The 22,279-nt window shown below is 56.3% G+C and overlaps 2 protein-coding genes across 12 annotated transcripts in view; one reads left to right on the top strand and one right to left on the bottom strand.

Moving 5' to 3' along the window:
• The first annotated feature begins 769 nt into the window (after window positions 1-769).
• TSSK6 (testis specific serine kinase 6) lies at window positions 770-2,029 on the top strand. Its single transcript, XM_049875848.1, has one exon. The coding sequence runs from the start codon at window positions 776-778 to the stop codon at window positions 1,595-1,597; it is 822 nt and encodes a 273-aa protein (XP_049731805.1). The 5' UTR covers window positions 770-775; the 3' UTR covers window positions 1,598-2,029.
• Window positions 2,030-4,558: 2,529 nt separating this feature from the next.
• Window positions 4,559-22,279, bottom strand: part of GATAD2A (GATA zinc finger domain containing 2A) — an 83,142-nt gene continuing 65,421 nt past the window's right edge. For 8 of the 11 annotated variants that reach the window (XM_049877537.1, XM_049877532.1, XM_049877541.1 and 5 more), the window contains 10 exons: window positions 17,649-17,781; window positions 16,920-17,051; window positions 15,396-15,485; window positions 14,776-14,907; window positions 14,479-14,646; window positions 12,326-12,605; window positions 10,908-11,206; window positions 10,271-10,345; window positions 9,783-9,972; window positions 4,559-7,828 (listed from right to left, as the gene is read on the bottom strand). In XM_049877537.1, coding sequence (XP_049733494.1) covers window positions 7,698-7,828; window positions 9,783-9,972; window positions 10,271-10,345; window positions 10,908-11,206; window positions 12,326-12,605; window positions 14,479-14,646; window positions 14,776-14,907; window positions 15,396-15,485; window positions 16,920-17,051; window positions 17,649-17,781 — 1,630 coding nt within the window. In that variant the 3' untranslated portion in view covers window positions 4,559-7,697. The remainder of the gene's footprint in view (window positions 7,829-9,782; window positions 9,973-10,270; window positions 10,346-10,907; window positions 11,207-12,325; window positions 12,606-14,478; window positions 14,647-14,775; window positions 14,908-15,395; window positions 15,486-16,919; window positions 17,052-17,648; window positions 17,782-22,279) is intronic. The other 3 variants (XM_049877538.1, XM_049877539.1, XM_049877540.1) reach the window with 3 other exon arrangements.

Below are 22,279 nucleotides of genomic sequence, written 5' to 3'. Positions count from 1 at the left end.
GTACCAGGCGGTTGTCGCCGTCATGATGAGTGTGGCGGAAGTTCGAGAGGTTTCTGACAGGACTGGGGCGCTGGTTTAGCCCCTGGATGGCGCGGAGCGTCGGGGCGGCGGAGCCTGGCTCCAGCAGCGCGTCTGAGTCCTTATTTACCAGACTGGGCGTTGGGGCGCCCTCATCACTGTACTAAAGGATCTCGGGTTCACCTTCCCTCAGGGCTGCAGCGCGGACTGTCAGGAACCCCCAGCCTCTTGCTCCCCAAGGAAGCAGGTCCCAGAGTCAAGCCCCTTCCCCGTTTTCTCCACGTCAGGGGAATCTGCGGGCAGCCCAGGACTCCCCATGGCCATGGGGCGGGGGGTACACGGAGTGGGAGGGGAAGGGTCCGCTGTTAGCCGAGGTCGGACTCACGAGGAGGCGCCCAGATCCCAGGCGCGGATTTTGCTCCCCAGTGTGGTCGAGACACCCGGCTAGGGGCCGCTTCTCCGGAACTGAGCCGTTCCGGGCGATTGTGAGTCACATAGTATGAGGGGCTTGGGCGCCTGCGGGGCACGGCTCAGGGGTACCCCCCCACCCCGCGGCAGGGTGACGCCTGCGGTCACTTCACAAGGCAGAAATTGTTACCGCGGCAATAAAAGGCGCCGCGGCGGCAGGGGTCTGGGAGTGGGCACATGGGGGTACGGGGGTGCAGGTGCCAAGCGCCATGGGTTAGGCCCGAAATCGGAGTCCGGCCGCCCTCCGACAGCAGCCGCCTCCTGCTCCCCACGCGCCCCGGGCGCCACCATGTCGGGCGACAAACTCCTGAGCGAACTCGGCTATAAGCTGGGCCGCACTATCGGAGAAGGCAGCTACTCCAAGGTGAAGGTGGCCACGTCCAAAAAGTACAAGGGCACAGTGGCCATCAAGGTGGTGGACCGGCGGCGCGCGCCGCCCGACTTCGTCAACAAGTTCCTGCCGCGCGAGCTGTCCATCCTGCGGGGCGTGCGGCACCCGCATATTGTGCACGTCTTCGAGTTCATCGAGGTATGCAACGGGAAGCTGTACATCGTGATGGAGGCGGCCGCCACCGACCTGCTGCAGGCGGTGCAGCGCAGCGGGCGCATCCCTGGCGCGCAGGCGCGCGACCTCTTCGCGCAGATCGCCGGCGCCGTGCGCTACCTGCACGACCACCACCTGGTGCACCGCGACCTCAAGTGTGAGAACGTGCTGCTCAGCCCCGACGAGCGCCGCGTCAAGCTCACGGACTTTGGCTTCGGCCGCCAGGCACACGGCTACCCCGATCTAAGCACCACCTACTGCGGCTCGGCGGCCTATGCGTCTCCCGAGGTGCTGCTGGGCATCCCCTATGACCCCAAGAAATACGACGTGTGGAGCCTGGGTGTCGTGCTCTACGTCATGGTCACCGGGTGCATGCCCTTCGACGACTCGGACATAGCCGGACTGCCCCGGCGCCAGAAGCGCGGCGTGCTTTACCCCGACGGGCTCGAGCTGCCTGAGCGCTGCAAGGCCCTGATCGCCGAGCTGTTGCAGTTCAGCCCGTCGGCCCGACCCTCGGCCGGCCAGGTAGCGCGCAACAGTTGGCTGCGGGCGGGGGACTCCGGCTAACCGCCGGTGCTCCCGCCCTTCGTGCCGCCCCGGCACTTCGTACGCGCGGCGCACGCGCGAGGGACGCGCTTCGGAACCCCGCAAAGCCGCCGCCCGCCACTGCGCACGCGCCCTCCCCTCTCCTCTCCCCTACGGCTACTAAGCGAGCTCCTCCTGCTCAGTCACAACCTAGAGAGCGGGAGGGCAAATGCGCGGCCCCGGCTCCCGGCACGAAGGCTCCTGGAGGGGGCGGGGTGCAAGGAGCCGAAGGCAGTACGCCTGCGCGGAACGAGCGACGGCTAAGCTGAGGACGGCGCGCGCCCGAGGACCTGCGGCAAGCAGACACGAGTGCGCGGCGCCCGTCCCCAGCCCACCGCGGGCGCCAGGGGGGCGCAGGGCGCCCTGGGCCCGGCCCCCCCCGGAATCTGTAATAAACTCGCTCGTCCTCGCATCTGGCTCTAGCCGTGGCCCATTTTCGGGGCAGGGTGTGTCGCTCCCCTGGGGGGAAGGGCAGGCATGGGAGATCCATTTTCGAGATAGGCAAGTCGAGGCTTTTGCTGCAGGCCTCAGTGGGGAGTTGGGCAGATTCAAAGCCAGCTCTTCGGGCTCTCCAGCCTGGGCAGGATCGAGGGGGGTGTGAGATCGTGCTAGCGGTAGTGATGGTCCTGGGAATGGGGATGCTGGGGGGCTCACTGGACGGAAGGGGAGGGAGGAGCTCCTGTTGATACGCGGACCGAGCCTTTACGGATGAGGAAGCAGGCCGACACAGCTGTCACTTGCCCGAGAACACAGCTGGGATTCGAACCCCATCAGTCTGAAGCGGAGCAGCCCTGCTTGGTGAGAACCGCCCTCTCCAGGCCAGGGGGAGGAGAGTCAGGGCTAGGGACTGGGCATGGGTCCACTGGTTCATTCAGACTTGGTTCACTCGCGTATTCGTGCATTTATTGAGGTTGGGACTCAGCAGAGATGCTTGGACCCATCTGAAGGAGGCAGGTGGAAAGTAAAAACAAAAGGAAAGGCCTGGAATAAGATGATCTTAAATTGTGCTAAATCGGGCAGGGCAGTCCGGGAGGGACCAGGGTGATGACATTTGAGCTGAGCCAGAAGGAACCAACCTGGGAAAGTTGGGAGAGAAGGTGAAGAGGGTTGCATCTGCGGCGAGGGACTCTACAGGGCCTGGGGAAGTTTGGGTTTTATTTTGCCTACGATGAGGTTACTGGGTTTGGTCACAGTGGCTGTCTGGGGTGTGTGGCAAGCGTCTCCCTAACCCTGATCCCTCCTATCTCTTCCATCTGAAACCCACACAGCCCCTAAGGGAGCTGCTGGACTTGTGGGTCTATGTCCCACTCCTGCTCACTCACCTTCCACGGCTCCCTGGAGCCCTGGAGATGGAGTACTAGGCCCCTCCCCCCTTAAATTTTTAGGTTGTGGTCCTTTTCACCCCATTTTGCAGATAACTGCTGCCCAGTGGGGATAGGCCTTGCCATCAGAGGGGGGATCCTGGCTGAATCTCATCAGAGCTGAGAGAAAAGACCGGGCCCCTCTAGTTAAATTTGAAGGGCCCCTCATCCAGATCTGAGTCCCTGGGTGGCACAAACAGTTAAGCACTAAACTACTGACTGAAAGGTTGGTGGTTCGAACCCACTCATGTGACTTGGAAGAAAGGCCTGATTAATCCTCCAAAAGGTCACAGCCTTGAAAACCCTATGGAGCAGTCCTACTCTGTACACATGGGGTCACTGTGAGTTGGAATTGACTTGATGGCAATTGGTTTGGTTTTGGTTTTCCTCAGGGACCTGGGCCATGTCTCTGGCTCCTCACCTGGAAACAAGTGCAGGAACCGGACCACAGGGTTGTTGGGAGGGGGCCTGTCTCACCAGAGATTCGGCAAGAGCCAGACCCCTCCCAGGCCCCCACACACTCAGAATAAAACTCACTGTCTCTCCTGGTCCAGCCACACTGCCCTCCTCGCTATTTCTCCACCCGCCACATGTGTTCTCACCTGAACATGGCTGTCCTCACTCCCTTTAATACCTCCCCATCTTCATTCAAGACTTGGCCTCAAAGTCATCTCCAGCCTGACACTCTGCTCTCCCTCCTTGTCCCCATCTAAAGGTGTGATGATGCTTCCATCTGTTGTCACTGCCCTGCCCCTAGCACCCAGGCCCTTCACTGTCCGTACCTCCACAGCGCTCGTGAGCAGAAGGGCCAGGATGTTAGAGGGGGCAGGGTTGCAAGGACTAGGGCTGGTGCCCCATTTTGTAGGTGGAGACAGTGTGGCCCAGAGTGTTCAGCCTACTGGAGACCGTGGCCCAGACTCACCCAGGGATCTGCCCTGGTCTTTGAGGAGTTTGGTGCCTGACCAGGGAAGGCCAGGACTCAAATCCATCCTTAGGAAGAGTGAGGTCATGGGGCTGGGCCCCTAGAAAACGTCCCATAAACGGAGGTGGACAGGCTTGGGTGTGGTTTCTGCTGTCTGCAACCAGCTCTTTACACCTGTCTGTAAAATAGGGTGAATCCTGGCAGCCGCCATGTGTCAAGAACCAGCAAAAAAAAAAAAAATTTTTTTTTACACATCGTGGAATTAGTCATATGAAAAAATTGGGAGTGTCTAAATCTGAAAAAACTTCTCACCAGGAATTTGCTCATTTCAGAGCGGCTCTGTGCATGGGACATTTCCTGAGGTCTGGGTGACCCTGTGCTTAGAACACACATCTATAATCTCATATCCTACAGCAATGGCTCCCAAAGTGATGCCCAGCCTAGAAAGTTTCAGAAAATTCTGTCCCTCTGGTTGGAGTGTAGAGGAAGCTTTATTCTAAGGATTCTCAAGAAGACGGGCACTTGTGAAGCCATGGGCCCACGGTTACCCACTGGCGAGGGACCCCTCAGCCACCCTCTTGTACGCTCTTCTCCAAGTTTTGGCGTTTTTGGGAAACAGGGTTGAGGATAAAACAGAAGTACAGCCAACACATGGTCCATTTCTTTATTGTCCTTCAGATTCTAGAATCACCTCACAACGCATAGTTATCGGGTTCCAGCGTCTTTGTTTATTGGAACTGTCTATTCCGGTTTGGTGCCAAACATTTTTTTAAAACATGTTTTATTATCAAAGATTTAGAGTCACAATAAATACAAGTGACAGCCTCCCCCCAAGGCCCCTAAATACCCTGCACTAGTGTAACTGTCTATTACACTTTCTGTTAAAGAAATATAAAAGTTGCTTGCTGTTTTTAAAAAAGCTCAGTCCAAGTTATTTCAGCAACATCCTGTACAGCATAGCTTGGCATTAAAGAAAAGCCGTGAGGCAGAGCAGCAAGGCCCACCTTTTGTTATTTACATCCCTATGCATCAGGTATTTATACACGTATATAGAAAACTCCTCCCTGCGTGTCTCCATACAACGGGAGAGCCGTGTGTGGGCCAAAAAGATTCCTGAGGGGACCAGGAGCCACAGGGCACAGTGCGGTCTGAGTTGCCTCTCGTCCCCTCTGTCCTGGAAATACAGATAGGACCGAAGGTAGCTCTCACCACCCATGTCTTTAACAAAGATAAACTTTGTGATACTGGGATACTGCTGACTGGGACCCCATGATGAAGCCAGGATGGTCAGAAACGTGGGAGCTCTGAGCAGGTCCATGTCTACCCGTGTACGTATGTATGTATGCGTGCATAAACTTGTACGTAACAACCCCCCAAATCAAACCAGGTGAGAAAGGAATTGTGCTCAAATAGCACGGCAATACTTTTTAAGTTTCCAGTTGCCTCCAGGGGTTTGTGACAGGTAATTTGGGACCGTTACAATCATCGGTCACTTGTCATTGTAGGCTCCCACATCCTTGCGGGTCCTGGGGACAGCAAGGACCGTGGCAGTCTCAAGGGGTGAGCTCTGCACAGACAGTTGACACCTGTAATGCTAACCAATGCCCTTTCCCATGGCTTGTTCAGACCCCCATCCAGAGAGGTATTTAATGCTTGTCCTGTATCATCATAAATTTCATCACAGAACCACCCGTGATCTGGGGCTTCTTAGAAATTACACTGCAAAGGGGAACAAGGAAAAAAGGGGGTGGTGGTGGGAATTTTAAGGTAGTAGAAATTAACTAAAGATTAAGGCGTCTTACATTCTTGCCCCTTTAAAAAAAGCTACTGTTAAGTCACAGTATGTTGTCCCTGATCAGAGTGGCTGAGGGGGTGGAAGGCAGAGCCAGGCCCCAAGCCATCCGTCCCTTCCACCTGAGACGCCCCTTCCCTTGCTGGGTCACAGTTTGTATTGAACTCACAAGGTCTGTCCAAGCCCCAAGCCCAGGAGGGACGTCTCACGGGCTCAGAGCAATAGTTCCTGAGCACGATGGAGGATGCGAGGTGCTGAGGGGGCTGCTGGCCCTCGTCACAGACCCAGGGAGCATGCTGGGAGCCACCAACACAGGGTGCCTCAGCCTGGTGCTTTGCTGCTTCTCTGCATAGCGTGAAGTTGGTTGTTCCCAAGGGAGGGCCATCGGGCTCTCCTTCTGGGAGGACTCCAAGCATATGGCCCGTGGCGTGAACAGAGAGGGCCAACAGCTCAGGGTCGTAATAAGATAGGTATTTATTTGCCAGGCACACAGAAAAATGCGAGGAATAGAAACGCTTGCATACTCTTGAATTTTGGCGTGTAAAAACACACCCTCTTTCCCCCTCCTGAATGTCAACTTCCCTCCTCTCCCCCAAATCCCTAGACCTCGGGAGGAAGGCCACTCTGCCTCACCCTCCCCTCCTTGGCTCATCGAAGTGATGTGCTCAAAACAAAACCAATTAAGAAATTTAGGGTTTTACACAACAAAAAATTAGAACTTTTTGCAAAACTAGGTCTCCTACTTGCTGTCAAAAATGTTTCCTAAACACTGACATTATTCACACAACATGAGAAAGGAGAGTTACATGAGCTTTTATTACAGTAATAGTTGTGTCTGAAGGAGGGAACCCTGCAAAGTAAGGGTTTAAATTTAAGTTTCCACCTGCAGCCAGGGGTGGACCAGGGCTCGGCTGCCCTCATGGGGAGGCTGTGTGCAGCAGACATGGATCTTCACTTCTCCTCATGGAGCCTGGCTTTAAAGACCGGGAGAAAAAAAACAAAACAAACTAAGGGCAGATCTGATCCTTCTAAAGACATTTCTGTAGACACTAAGGGTAGAAAAACCTGAGGACGACCCACGACAGCACCCCCACTGTAAGGAAAAGTTTCTAGACTAGACCCACACTGAAATCCTGAAGTCGGGGAGGGGGTGCAGGAGAAGCACCTGGGCCGGGCCCCAACCCGGGACACACCTGTTACGAGCACCTGACACTTATTTCACGGTCAGGCTAGCGTATGATTCCATCTATCGAAATCAGTAGGAAAAGTAAGAGAGAAAATTTAATAAAATAAACCAAAAAACAAAAACAGCAGCCCTCTCCTGCTTCCCAGCCAAGCTCCTGGGCTCTGTGCCCATCTTCCCTCCTTGGCAGCAGTGTGTCCAGATCCCTGGTCTCCAGTGGGCCTGGGTTCATTTTGTTCTGCTGAGTTCGAGGGTCCCAAGGTCATCAGATGAGCAGCAGCGAAGGGCTTCCTGTGGGGCTGGTCCAGTCTTGGGCTACCAGCTGCCTGCCCCCTGAGGCGCAGGGCAGACACTGCAGTCAGGACCTGGGTATGCACAGCTTGCCTTCAACTCCATCATCATGAGGTGATTCAAAGGTACATCGAGTGACAGGCCTTCGTGACGGAGGGTGTCAGGGTTGGGAAGCAGAGCAGTGGCCACTCACTTGGCGCCGGGAGTGGCCACTCTCACTTGCTGTGTCATGTCCAGGAGATTGCGCCTGCCAGGAACCAGATTGGGGGAGGGGGCGATGCAGAACCAGCCCCCGGGTCCACGTTTCTGCTGGTGACGGCAAACTAAAGGCAAAGAAAGGAAGGAAGAAAGCCGCGCGGTCCCTCCAGGTGGAGTCCTCCTCGCCCAGTGCTGCCCAGGGTCTGCAGCGTCTCAGGTTGCTTGTTCAGCAACCACATTCAGTAGCGGCATCTCCCGGGCGGAGGACAGGTCGGCGCAGCCCTTCTCGGCAGAGGCAGCCGTGCGGGGAAAGGGAGGAGGGAGGTGGGTCTCCACTATTTCCATGTGGCTGACTGGGGGATGGAGCGTGGCGGGATCATGTCCAGGAGGTACTCACGCTGACGGTCGACGGCCGAGGACGCTTTGTGCACCGCCAGGCCTGGGCTGACAAAGGCGAGGGCCCCGCCTGCAACAGAGGGCACGTGGCACCACCGGAGTCAGCCCAGCTACTGCCGCGACTCCACCCTAGATGACCCGGAGCAGAACCACTGCCACTGGGACCTCTATCCAGGAGGACCCCACCCCAGAGGACCCTGAGCAGGGCCACAGGCCCCCGGCCACAGCATCACCATCAAATCCTAAGAGAGTCTAAGAAGCGATCAATTCCTCCCTGCTCATCCCCAATTAGAAAGAAATCCCCAAGAAGCCAATGTCATCACTACGTGAAGAACATTTAGATAATAACAGTGAGCACAGAGAGGCCTGCACTGAGGCTTTCTGAAGGGTACCCTAGTCACACCTGTTGTCACCCCCAATGCGCCCGGCCCACCTCTCCCACATGTGGGACAACAGCTGGAGATCAGTCACCTCTCCAATCCTCACAGTACACACCTGTCAACATGGACGAGCCATGCGACAATGGGGCACGGCCGCCACTGAAAACAGGTCTATCCTCAGAGGATCTTTAACAGCAAAATAAATCTCATCAAAGCATTAGGAGGAAACATCAACACCGCACAGCACCATCCCTCAAAAGACACAGACATTTACACACATGTGGCACATGGTACTGCAGTGCAACATGTTCTCGTGGGTAGAAAATATGAGCCATTACCCTCCCTGTACTTTCTGCATTTCTACAAGAAGCCAATGTTACTTTTGTACTCAGAAACTAAGGAAATGACCCCAACCCACATATATACAGAGGCTTTTGGTCCCCCCATCCCTGTCACACAGGACTCTGCCAGCAAGGACAAGAGTCACCATCCACGCCAGGAGAAAATCTGGTAAAGATTAGTATGTTTATGGAAAAGTGCCCAAAGTCACATGAACTACATTTAGGGCCTGTGCTCACTGACCACGTGACCGGCTTGCCCCTGAGCCACAGCTATGACCCTGGAGTGGAATGTGGACACCCCAGGACTCCTGTGGGGAGACGCTGTCTCAATGACTCCTCTCTCACATCCTAGCTGTCTACTCCTTCACACCTGCAAGCTCCCCCTAAACATACACATGGTGCAAAAGCCACCACAGGTGTGCACACACCAGCTCACACCAACTCCCTGCTGACCTCAAACACAGCCACATTCACAGAGTAACGGCCAGTCAGCAAGTCTGTGCTTGTATCACACGCACTGAGCAATGGCCTTGCGGTGGTTTACAATCCTTAACTCTGGGACACAGACCTACTGTGCAGAGCCCAGCGCCCTACCCCCGGCACCAGCCCTCTTGGATCTGTGTCAGCTCACTTTCCCAGTTCTCAATTGGGTCTGTGTGTGAGGACAGCCATCTTTCTGCAGGAACACGCAAGGATACATAGAGACGTGTGCCACTTCTGCAACAAACTCTCCTGTGTGCCTCTCTTCTGTTGTCCCGTTTTTGAAGAACACGTGAGGAGTATCTAACTCCTGTTTTAACAACACTAGGACATAAGTAAGAAAAACAAACAGGACAAGCACAGGCAGTGGAGGTGGCGGCAACATGTCCGTGGTGGATGAGGTGCCGATACTGTCCTTCTTTGGATCTGGAGGCCTTGCTGCCCCTGGTACACAATCCCACCCCTACCCCCGGTTCCCCCTCCCTACCTCATTGCTCTGTTTTGACCAGACATGTCACGGACTGAGGGCAGGGAGCAAGGAGGCCCTTCGTGACAGTGGTAGTTAGACAAGAGACACCGCTAAGTCCCTGGACGGCCAGTGGGGGACAGGTGGGGTGGGGGCTGGACACAGTGCTTAGACAGCAAGGGCTGGTACACTCAGGGCTGTCACACACTCGGGGTGTATTATCACTGAACAGAATAGCTAAAGCTGGAGGTTTGGGTAAGAGGACAAGGCAAGGACGGCCCCCTGTGCGCTTCTGCACCCCATGCACAACACTTCTCTGGGAAAAGACAGGAAGGCCAGTTGGGTCGGAGTACCCACCTGCACTCAGGGCTGCCTTCTTCCAGCCAGGGGTGGCGCTGCCCTTGCTGGCACCCATGGCCCTCTCGGAATGCTTGCCAGTCCTGGTCGCAAGGGCTGCAGCTGTGTTCTGCAGTTTGGGCGACTGGCTGAAGGTGTGCAGGATGCTGCGGGGTGTCGTGGTGGGGCCCCGGGACAGCTGGCTGGAGGCCTGCAGGGAGAGATGGAGCGCAGGCTCAGGGGGGCGGGGGGGCTGGAGCCAGGGGGCCGCAGAGGGCATGAAGCTCAGCGCAACCTCTCCTCGCTCTGTCCGACCGCTTCCCACCCATGAGGGGTCCCTAGAGTCCAAAACCAGGAGACCAGTAGGTTATGCCAAGGGGAGCTGGGACAGGGACAGACAGACGGACAGAGCAGATGGCAGTTGGTAGGCTGGCCATGGTGGGACGTGAGGGCTGGTTGGTGGCGTGGTGCGGGGCAGGCGGGCTGCAGCCCTGGGCCTCAGTGCTGACCTGTAGCTCGGCCCCGTTAGTCCAGGTGCGGGCCTCTCCTGAGCGGAACGCCGCCTTACGCCGGGGCTTAATGACCTACACAAATGGGGAGTTGAGATCGACATCAACAGTGTCCTCCTGTTGGTGCTCATAGCCCGTCCACGCAGGACAGGCTGCTTCTAAAGGGAGAAAAGTGCTACCTAGGGCTTGAGAAAGCATGATTAGAGACAGACAAATGGCTTCCAGGGAGATACAACTGCCCACAGCCAGCTTCAGATCTACAAGGGGAAAGCAAAGGATAAAAAGACCAGAGGAACTTGACTTCAAACTTGTCTCTCTTTAGTCTTGCCCATATGCTCCTACCGACACCCGTTTCGTGTCTCACTGCGGCTCTCAGAAAAGTCCTTTCAGACAAGAAGTACTTTTCAACTGGCACGCTGCAAGCGAAAGCTACAAACCTAAAGAAACTGCAAATTAGTGTTTTTACTGCCAAACGCCACCATTAAGTGCAATTTAAACACGCAGCTGACAATCAGGCAGATGAGTGCTGAGTAGACGGAAGCATCCGGAACATCCTGCCTGCTAGGGGCGGTTCCCTGCCAAGGAGGTACAGCCATGGGAAGCCTGTGTGTCCTGAGCACCAAAGGCCTGGGCTCACCTGCTTGAGTGTGGGGTGTGGTGCAGTGGTGGGCTCTGCCTTGGCCTGCGTGGGTGTACCCTGCTGCAGCAGCCGCTGCTCCATCTCCTGCTCCTGCTGTAGTGCCTTCACGAAGGCGGCCTTCAGCCGGCTGGTGTGCTCCACCTTGAGGGCCCGCTTCTGGCTGGAGGTCATGCAGGTCTCACACATGATGGCGCCACCCTTCTCCTCACGCCAGCGGCATGTGAAGTCCGTCTTGCACTGTGCACACGTGTAGGGCTCACGGGATAGCAGTGCTGCGGCGGCCGACACCTTGCCTGCTGGAAGGAGGGGACTTGTGTCAGTGGCAAGGGCGCACTACAAGAGCCCCCGATCAAGGGCAGGCCACAGTTAGCGTCTGCTTGGTGAACACATATCGAGCACCAACTCTGTGCCAGGCACTACGGCCTCCAGTAAACTTTGCGACTGAAGCAAAGCTGAACTATTGTAGAAAATGGTGAGTGAAACCTATGGAACTTACTCTCCAAAGAGCTCTGGTCCCCTTCCCACGGGAGGGCACTTCCACCCACAAATGCAGCAGGAAACCTTGTGGGGAAGGGGGTGGGGTCTATCCCTCCCTGTGCTGTGCCATTAGGTCACCACCAGGGCAGAGTGGTGCAGAGCAGATCTCACCCCCCCACCGGCCCTCATAGCCACAGCAGCGGCCCCTTGTCCCAGAGGTGGTTGTTAAGAGTGGGTAAGCTCTCAGGACCACACAGCCCAGGTCCAGACACAGGCCTGGCAGCAGGAGTCCCCCGACAAGACCAGGCATGCCAAGGCCCGACACCCGGAGTTGTTCTAGGCAGAGGCGTCCTTACTCTCAGCTCAGCCTCGTGCCTCGGACCCAGCTTCTCCTAGCCACCGCTGGTGTGTCCTTTCACTCCTAAGACCCCCACATCATGCAGCTGAACTCTACTCAAGTGGCTTCAGGAGAGGTGGGTGCAGGGAGTCCCCACCTGGCACTGGGTGTCCCTCCTATAACCGTATCTGCCCTGTACCTCCCCGGAGCCTGTAGGAAGTGCTGCCCAATATCCCAAAGATGCTCCTCCATGTTCCCTCCGCCCACCCACTGCCATCATAGGCCAGCACAGCTGCACCCAGGACAGAAGCTGGGGGCCTGGTCCTCATTGGGCATGATCAGAGCAGGTACTCCGTGACATAGCCACAAAGTTACCTAACTCTACAGAAGGCAGGGGACCAAAGACAAACATGTGTCCCTGAGACTCTAACAACAGCTCTGGGCACACAGTGAACAATCCACCTGCCCTGGTACCCCCCCTCTGCTCCACTCCAACCAGGGACCCCTTGGCCTGGCTTGGTTCCCCCATCCCACCCCAGAATTCCCTGTCCCACCCTGACCCTGCTCCCCAAACCCTCACCCCACCCTGGCCCCTGCTCACCTTGAGTCTCCAGCAGGTTCTTCACCACCTCCTCCAGGCCCACCAGGTAGATAAACTCATTATTGGCAGCACTGGGCAGGAAACTCATCTCAGGGGCAGGGGGCTTGGGTGGGGGGATTTCCAGCAGCGTCTTCTCCAGCTGTTTTCGAAGTGCAAGCTTGGCGGCTGCCTGCCGGCTGGCTGGGGAATCACCAGGAGCAGCCACGGCTGCAGTGCCCGTGGTGGTGGTGCCCGTCTGGGCAGAGGTGGCTGTCGTCCCTTTCAGCGATGCAGGGGAGGCCTTTTGGGGGAAGACATCTGTCAGGAGTGTAGACACACTGAGGTGGACCCTAAGTGCTCCTGCCACCCAGGACCCCTGCCAGCTGCGTGTGCCAACAATCCCTCAGACCCCTGTAACTCCCAATGGATTCAAAGAACTAGTTAGCCCAGGGAACCAGCATCAAACTTGTTCACCTGTGGGACGATGTATCCTTCAAACAGATGTACCAAGGTTTAACTAGTGCCCAGTAAATGGTGCCCACGTAAATACATAACCCAGCACGTGCTGGCCCAAGTACCCCTACGACGCCTCCCAACATTGCTCTCAGGTGTGAATCCTCACAGGTGTGTGACAGGTGCTTCCCCCCAGATGACAGCATGGAGCAGCTCGGCAGGGGGATTATTTGGAGATGGCCAACGTCTGAGCTCATGTGTCCTTGCTGGGACATTAGAACTAGGGGTAGCAGTTTCAGACCCAATCCCTGCCCCCAAGCCCTCCTCTTTCCCACTCGTCCTGCACTAGTTCATCCTCTTCATCTGAGCCCATGGGTGGCCCTTCGCTGGGTCTCCTTGATCTAATCCCCCACATCCCCCAGGACACTGTCTACTACCGCACTCTCCCTAAAACCCACAACTGGTTAGGGCAGTGCCTTCAGCTAAAGGGGCTGAAGACCCTTCTGGAAATCTGAGGAAGATGTGTACACCACCCCCCAGGAAGAGGAACATATCCAAAGATCTGCACGTACCACACCTTGGGGCTTTCACAGAGCCCCACTGCCCCAGAAAGCAGCAGGAGCCCTTACACAAAGGACAATGCCCACACCATGGCGCCTCTGCCTCTGGCCGGCTCCCACCCTCATGAGGCCTCCCAGCCCCATGGGAGTAGACCATACTCCCCCCCATCCTCTCCTGTGCTCATGGCATACTGAGGCCTGGAACAGGGTCTGCTCACAGTAGGTGCTGGGTGGGGTTCATGGGTGAATGAGGGTGCTGTGAACACTGTCAGGTCAGGCTCTGTCCAGACACCCCTGTGGTGCCAGGCCTGTGCTACCTCTGCACCAGCATGCTACTTCAAAGGACCAGGGCCTGCCCAGAGTTATCCACCACTGCCCTGCTCCATCTGAGGAGGCTGCACTGGTGGGTTCCAGCTGCCATACCAAGAGCGCACTGCTCCGGAGGAGAAAGGGAAAAGCAAACTCGTCAGTCAGCAAATCCAGCACCCGGTCATTCTGCGTGTCTGTCACACGCACTCCCCTGCTGGCTGCTGTGGGTGGGAGGATACGGACCGACCCATCTCCGAGGCTGGGCACAAAGGTGAGGGGGTGAGCTGCTAAGAATAGACGTGCTGGCTCTGCAGGAACATCTGCAGATGCACTTCCCTCTTGCGTACCCAGCAGAACAAACGGGTGTTCCACACAGAAGACATGAATCAACAAGAGCAGCAGAAGGGATGGGGGGGGGGTCCCACACAGCAGCAGGGGGAAGCACAGATTCTGGACACCTCACCTTATCTACCCTCCAAAACCTGCTGTCCCCCACACCTAGCCCCTGTTGCCGGGCCTGAAACTGGGCGCCCGCGCCCACAGACCAGTGAGCACCCCCACCCTCACCCCCAGGGACCAGTGAGCACCCTCATTCTCACCCCCAGGGACCAGTGAGAATATCCTGCCCTCACCCCTCCCACCTGCTTTTTACCCATCCCTGCCTCAATGTTTCTGCTTAGGTTTGCGTCCCACCCCACTTCCAACCCCCCCCCATCTGCCCCCCACCTGGCTGCTGGGAGGATCTTCCTCAGTGGCAATCTGGACGTGAGCCCCCTGCTCCCAATGCCCCTGGCCCTGAGGGTGTAGGCAGACACCACTGACCCCAGCACATGCATGACCCCTGTGGCCCACCTGGGGGATGTTGACAAGCAGACCAGCATTGGGCACGTTGGCAACTCGGATCAGGCCCTGCTGGATGATCCTCTGTCCCTGGATCTGCACACTGGGAACGGACGCCCTGGGGGCCAGGAGCAGCGGGGGCGGCCCTGTTCCGGAATGCTGTCGGATGTTGTGGATTTGCTGGTGGGGAGGAGCGGGGACACAAGTCTGTCTGAGATGACAGCAGGGCGGTGGCTCTCAGCACCACACCCAAAGCCCCTCAGTTAGCCCTCAGGGCTCCCAGACCACCGAGCCCTCCTGTCTGCTCACCTGGGCCCCACGGACAAGCGGAGGCATGACGACCTGGGCGTTGGGCTGTGGCCCTGGCTTTGAGGATGCCTGCTGTCCACCGCGGACCAGGGGTGGTGGGATGACACTGCCGGGCATGCGGGCCGAGGAGGCCTGTGGGCGACACCCCCAGCCCCCGAGTTCACACGTGCTTGTGGAAACACCAGCTGTGCTTGGAAAAGTACACGGTGGTTCAAACAGAAGGCTGAAAGGCCTCAGTATTTAGTCTAAAACACGGGAGAACCGGGAACAGATGTCAGCAAGGCTGTGCAGACCTGGCTCACACCGTGTGGGCTTGGGACTGCTGGGGGAAGGCTCTCCCAACTATAGAAACAAGGCCTGGATGTGGGACAGGCTGCCCCTGACTACATATGATTTTGGTGTCCTCCTCATACTGGAGGGTCGGGGCTTTGTGGGGATGGCCACGTGGGCACTGCTATCACTGGCCCCCTTCTCTTGCTCACGATGTCAACGGTGACTAGCGTTTGGGCAACTCAGGGGCCCTGAAAGTCCTGCTGCGTCAGTCAGATGGGCAGGCAACTTTATGCCCTGGAAGATGGCCTTGCCCAGACTTAAAAACGGCCCAGTGCGGGGACACTCACCTGTAGCGACGGCTTGCCAGCAGGAATGTTCTGGGTGCCCCGCACAAGCGGGGGAGGTGTGGTCACGGAGCTTGCAGAAGAGCCAGCAGGCTGTAGAAGAGCAGAGGATATGAGGTGAGCAGAATCCAGGCCTAAGCAAGTTGTCCGGATGGTGATAGTGTCTCTGAGGGCCACAGACGTTCTTACCCCTTGATGCATCGGGTACTCGAGGGCTCTGCGTCCAGCCAAGTGGATAGCCCTGCCTGATGCTCACCGACATGGTGTGAACAGGGTGTGCTCAGCCAAGGACAGGGACCGCACACCACCACCCCTCCCCCCGCCCCCGCCAGGTCCTCAGCGCCATTTTCTGCTGCCGACACTGCATGAGCCATCCAGGGGACAGAGGGACAGGGGCCTGAGGAGGGCACCCCGATCCCTGCAAGATGTAGGGAAAGCGTGTGTCAGAGCTGTGCACCACCCTGTGGAGGGCCAACAGCGTGACTCACTTTGAGTCTTCGAAAACTGACAAGATGGAAAAAATGAATAGGAATCCCACTAGTGAGTGCATGGAAAGCATTTCTCACATAGATTAACAGACACCCGTGTAGCAAGACCCCGGACGTGTGTACGGCGTCTGAGAAAACTACGCAAAAGCAGAGTCTCAGTACCACCCCCAAGTTAGGTGAGAGACTGCCTCCTCCTGTCCTCCCCCTACAGCAATGCATGTCATCTATCATCCAAAACACTTTTACGTTTAGTTTATTGAGACAGTCATTCAACTAATAGGAACAAGAGAATAATGCCAACACTAACAAGGAATCTTCCCAGCACGGGGCACTAAAAAGTCCTACGAAACAAACCTGAAGTTCTTTGAGTCACTTCTGTGGTGAAAGCTGCCATCCACACTGGGCTGTGCTTAGAAACAACAGAGCTGAGAGCCTCAGGCTCAGGAAGATATGATAGGTCCAGGAGGAGCCCAGAATGTGGTGCTGTGTGCCCAGAGCACATGTTGCTGGACAGCCCAGCAACCTGGCCCAACGTGCCTGGCCCAGATGAACCATGACACAGAGACACAGAGGGAGGGAACGTGGTAACTATTACAATGCCCCTACAGGCCCCAGGGTATGTGCTGCCCCTGTACCCAGTACGCGTGCCCAACGGAGGCAGCCTTTCTGGAAAAAGCTCTTAACCCGGAAACATACTTCTAACACCAAGACGCCTGTTTTCAATGTTGGGGAGTAACACAATGCTTTTAGTCTAAGGGAAGCAAAATTTAAATACTTAGATCCAGGATATTCTACAGACTGAACATCCTTTTAGATAGATCCAAAATATGTACTTGAGTCTGCAAATTTCCATCCAGACACTGCCTTGCCCCACACCACCTAGCGACAGACCCCTGAAAGTCCCCAGCTCCCTTGGCCCTGGGACTGAGGAGGGCAGTGGGTCAGGGTAACACAGTGGCTGGTGCTGCACCACACCTGCCACGACTTGCGGCTCTGAGCGGTAGCCCCGACCCGAAGGAGAACGGACACACACGCTCACTTTCTGGGCAGTGGTTTCCTTCTGAATCTGACTCTGCCGCAACTTTTTCAATAAGACGAGTTTTGCTTCTTCTAATCTTAACTCTTCTTTTAGTTGCTTAATCATCCTTTCTCGTTCTTCAGGACTACTTTTCTGTAAGATCAAGAAATAAGGGTTGAGAAAGCAGGGGGATGCAGACCCCGAATTCTCATAAAAAGACCAGACTTAATGGTCTGAGACTAGAAGGACCCCAGTGGTCATGGCCCCCAGACCTCCTGTTGGCCCAGGACAGGAACCATTCCCAAAGCCAACTCTTCAGACAGGGATTGGACTGGACAGTGGGTTGGAGAGGGATGCTGGTGAGGAGTGAGCTTCTTGGATCAGGTGGACACTTGAGACTATGTTGGCATCTCCTGCCTGGAGGGGAGATGAGAGGGTGGAGGGGCTTAGAAGCTGGCAAAATGGACACGAAAAGAGACGGTGGAGGGAGGGAGCGGGTTGTCTTATTAGGGGGAGAGCAATCCGGAGTATGTAGCAAGGTGTATGTAAGTTTTTGTGTGAAAGACTGACTTGATTTGTAAACTTTCACTTAAAGCACAATAAAAATTAAAAAGAAAAGAGGGTTGATGGAAAGGGTCAGACAGTTCCACTTGAACACAAGTGCCTAAGTGGGGCCAGGCCACAGGACGAAGAATGCTAACAAGAGGCAGTGCTCCCCTGGAAGTGGGATGTGGGACGAGGAGGGCTCACCATGAGGTCCTCGGTGCTGGTCTCCATCAGCGCCACCCTCATCAGCCCGTTCACCCGTGGACTGGCTGGCTGCTCGCCATCCGAGAGCACAATCACATCAGGTGAGGGAGCTCTCCTCTCAGCCTTCACATCACTGTGGACAGAGACAGTGGATGCTGTGACATGTCACCAGAGCCCATACCCTGAGAACCACAAACCAGCCTGTGGGCATGCAGTGAGCAGGTGAGCGCCTGCCCCCCACCCTGGCCACCCCACCCACCAGCCTGTGGCCAGCTATCCCTTGGACTGCACTCCCGAGGTCCCTACATCACGTGCCATACTCACATCTCACACTGCCCTCTCCCACGCCACCAGTATCAGACATACTAGGCCTTAGCAGCAAGGGCTGTTCTTTGGTGCCCATTCCATCTCCCCAGGCCAACAGCGTCTAGATACCCAGTCACTGTCTAGTTGAGTGACAGGAACATTTTAGTGCATGCACAACTTCCTCCTCTATGTCATGGGCCTGGCACCGGGTCTGAGCTGCAGACGGGGCCACTGAGTACTGGCTACACATCCCAGAGTCAGGGCCACCACTCCACCACGCTGGATCCAGTAAGGGCAACCCTGGCCCCAGACAAGAGAGCCCTCTCTCTGCCTACCCTCACCCCTAGGTGACTGATGTACAGGGAGAGGTACACAGGGCAGTGGAGGAAACAGAGCATGGCTCTTCCCACAGATCTGGGGACTGTCTTGTCTCCCCCTCCCTCTCATGCTCACATAGGCTGGGTGCTGCCCCCCACCCCAGATTCTCCCACCCAGAAGTCCCAGTTCAAACTGCATCATTTCAGCCCATGCCTCCCCTTCCCTGCTTTCTCTGCGCTGCAAGCTCGGCACACAGATCCCTCCCCATGCCCTGTGGTGGCAGAGCCGGGGACAAGAAAGCCTAGGACACTGCTGTCGCATCCTCATTTATTTGCTATTTGTCAGGATGAAGTTACAAACGGCCACATGCATGGCTGAGGGGCCTGTACGAGAATGTTTTGGGCTGACCTGCACAGGCCCCTCCCACCATGGAGAAAGTTCAGGCTGACCTGCACAGGTCCTTTCCAAGACAGAGAATGTTCCATGCTGACCAGTATGGGAACCTCCCACAATGCTCGCAGGCACACATTTCACTGAACCCGAGCAAGAATACACCTGTGATGGGTCCTCTAGCGACGCAGATGCTACGTGGACGGCAGGAACAGCACTGAGGCCTTCACCTGAGCACTGATGCCCACAGGCCAGGAGTATAGGGCCCAGCCAGAGACCGTTTCTCCCCAAGCAAGTCTAACCCATACCCCACTGAGTCAAGCTGATTCTGACTCATAGCGATCCTGCCCCAGAGAGTTTCCAAGGAGCACCTGGTGAATTCAAACTGCTGACCTTTTGGTTATCAGCCATAGCACTTAACCACTACACCACCAGGGTTTCCAAGAAAGTCTGAAGTCCCTTGAAAAAGAGGCAACTGGTGGGGCCCAGCACTCAGTAGGTGAATGAACGACACACGTCCCTAGGTGGCGCTGTGACCCTGAGAATGAAATCAGAAGAGCTTCCCGGATAAAGTTAACTGGAGGAACAGGTCGCTGACTGAGGACAGGATTGGGGTTAGAGTGCGTGCCCACAGCCACTCTACTCCTGGAATGACCTGGGACAGGGAAGCACCAGCCTGGAGCCCTACTCCACACGCCCCTGGACCCTCCATGTTCAGAGCCACAAGGCACAGCACTTTCTACCCCAGCCCCCACCCAGCCTCAGGTAAACAGGCACGAAGGGACAGGCTTCAAAGCAAAGTCCCTTGACGAGGGTGACCAGCCACATTCTGGAGTTGGACACAGGTCACTTATATAGTAACCGGGGCATCCTGTCCCATCCAAGCTTGCTGGTGTCCTCACTGGCCATACTGCCTAGCAAGAGAATCTGCTTTCAGGTGACCCCACGAGTCCTGTCCCAGGTCGCTGAGGGTGCACACCTTAGTTGTCCACACAGGCATGGATGCAGCTTCCAGATGCCTCTAGTTCTATCCAGGGTCTCTGAGTGCACACTTGACTTCACGAAGGACAAGCACAGATTCCTTCCTAGGTCTCTGAAGGCACACCTGAGTTCTTTACACAGCACGATGTCCCACAGACAGGCAGGCTTCTCTCTGGCTCCACAGCAATCCCTGGACCCAGCTCACAGGTGGCAAGGTAGCCACTGGTGGCGCTGGCCTCAGCCCGGGTGGGCCCCAGGTACTCCAAGTGGGCCAAGGAGTAACTTTGGTATAACTGTGTCTAAGGTTACGGCCTCAGAGAGGCTTTCAGGCCAGATGTACACTATCTATGCCTGAGAACAATGGCAACCTCCACGTATTTGCCCTCCTGCATTGGGTGCATACTTCTTCCAGAGAGATGCTCACAGAACTCAACCTGCCAGGAGAGCCGGGCAGGGTCCTGAGGGCTTGCCTGCCCAGCGGCTGTGGCGTGCCAAAGTGACCACAGCTTGACTGACAACAGGGCTCTCGCCCTAGCCACGTCTTGGCCCAGGGTGATCAATAACCCCTTCCAGGGGATGATGTCACCTCCCACCAGAGCAGCTCAGCATCCAGGCAGCCAGCAGGGAGTGAACTTCCTGTATGTTAATCAGGCCACCAAAAAGTCATGTGACAAAGGCATTTCCCTCCCTGGTCATGTGACCCTTTAACTGTGCCTTCCAACGTGAAAACCATGGCAACAGCCAGTTCCAGCCGGTTTGTGACATGCAGCCTTCATTTTGAGAAGTGAGGTGGGGCTCAGGTGCTGTCAGAAAATGGAGGCGCATGTACCCCGCCCACTCACTGGTCCGCGTGGCTGCAGAACTTCCTGTCACCCTGGCCAGGACAGCTCTGCTGTGAGGGGCAGTCGTCCCTCCCCAGCCACCAGTGTCCAAACCTAGAAACTTTACCAGGCTGAACTTTTAAAGTGAAGGACCTTCAAACCTTTCAGTGATGTCCCAGGAAGTTCTTCAAGTTCAGGCAAAAAACCATCCCTTGAATAAAACAGCTGCCCCAAATTACAGTACGTATTACTAAAAAAATTTTTTTATAAAAACCACTTGGGCCAGAAGCTGGAGAGCAGAGCGAGAAGACTGCCTCCTGCACCAGCTCCCCCCCCCTACCCCCCACACTCCCTGTGGGGAAGGGGCAGGTCGTGCTATCTATCTGGGCACCAGAACTCATGAGATGTGGACACGCTGAGAAGCCAGCCCTTATATCTTGGGAACTCATGTAGGCTATTAGGATGAGAAAAGATTCTACTAACCTATGACACCCCTAAGGAGCCAACCAGACCATCACCAAATCAATGCCTCCCTGGACACCCTGCAGAGCTGTGGGGGCACGGTGGGTTGGACAGGCTGCAGCCCTCAGTTCCCGCCAGTGATTTCAGGGGAGGACTGAAATCATGAGCCTCAACACGAAGTTAAACCAGCCACAAAGGAGACTCAGCCACACCCACGGGTAAGACGACCACTCTCACTGCTCATCAGCGTGGTTCACATTCTGTATCCTCAGCCCCATGCCAGGGAAGAGGGTCATTGAGGGAGCCCAGAACTATCCTTGGGACCTGACTTTGTCTCCTATGTCAATGTCCAGGGAGGGCATACGCTCTTCCTTCCACCACCCACCCACCTGTCCATCTGTCCATCCATTCACATTTTCGTAAAATGCACCCAAGAACCAGGCAGTGGGGGCAGGCCCTGGATAAAATACATTATATCCTTCCAGGGTCACAGTGCACCTGGAAGGACAGATACACAGGTTAAGTAGGAGGGGGAGGGATGGGGCAAAGGAAGGGAGGGCTGAGACACAGGAGGTTCTCTCACGGAAGACGACCTGGCTTTGCCCAGGGAGGGTGTCTGGCCCATGTCCTGGCCTCCGGCTGGCTGCTCAGGGGTCCACAGTCTTTTCAGAAAATGGAACCTCAGCTGCCAGGACCTGCTCACTCAGAACCATCCTTTGGATGGTCCTAGATAAGAAGTGAGAAGGCAGAGCTCTAGGGCTCCTCACCCCTCCTGCCCACAGCCCCAGAGGTGGAGCATCATCACCCATCTGACAGGCTCGTTAGGGGGTCCCTGAGGAAGAGGGGCTCACTGGTCTTCCCTGCTTGGGTACTGACCTACCCAGGACTCTCAGCATGGAGCACGGACAGCCCAGGCACAGCTCTAAATATGCCTCCCCAGCCCCCCTGCAGTCAGGGATGTTCCCAGGGTGACCACAGACTGGTCCAGGGCCACCTAAAAGCCCTGGGCTGACACAGACCATGTCAGTGCGCACTGGGCCTGAGCCTGCTCCCCTTCCATCCTGCTTCCCACCAGCCTCAGGAGAGGTGCCCCTCTCCCCTGGGCCTGAAAAGTAGCTAGAGGAGTGCAGCCGTGGGCTGGTCACAGACTGAGAGCCAGAGGACTCCAGAGCTTCAGAGTTGTGCGGGCGGCTTATAGGACCCCCCCGCTCCACTACAGCTCTCACTCTACACAGCAGGGCCCCGAGCCCCTGCCCAGCTACCTCCAGGGGACTCAGAGCTTTCAAAAGGCTGCTCCCACCAAGCCAAAGGGCTGGGTAGAGGCCCCACCAAGTCCGAAGTGGCCAGCCCTGC

Source organism: Elephas maximus, chromosome 3 (genome assembly GCF_024166365.1).
Source record: "Elephas maximus indicus isolate mEleMax1 chromosome 3, mEleMax1 primary haplotype, whole genome shotgun sequence".
Lineage (NCBI taxonomy): Eukaryota > Metazoa > Chordata > Mammalia > Proboscidea > Elephantidae > Elephas > Elephas maximus.
This window is presented reverse-complemented; position numbering and strand designations above follow the sequence as displayed.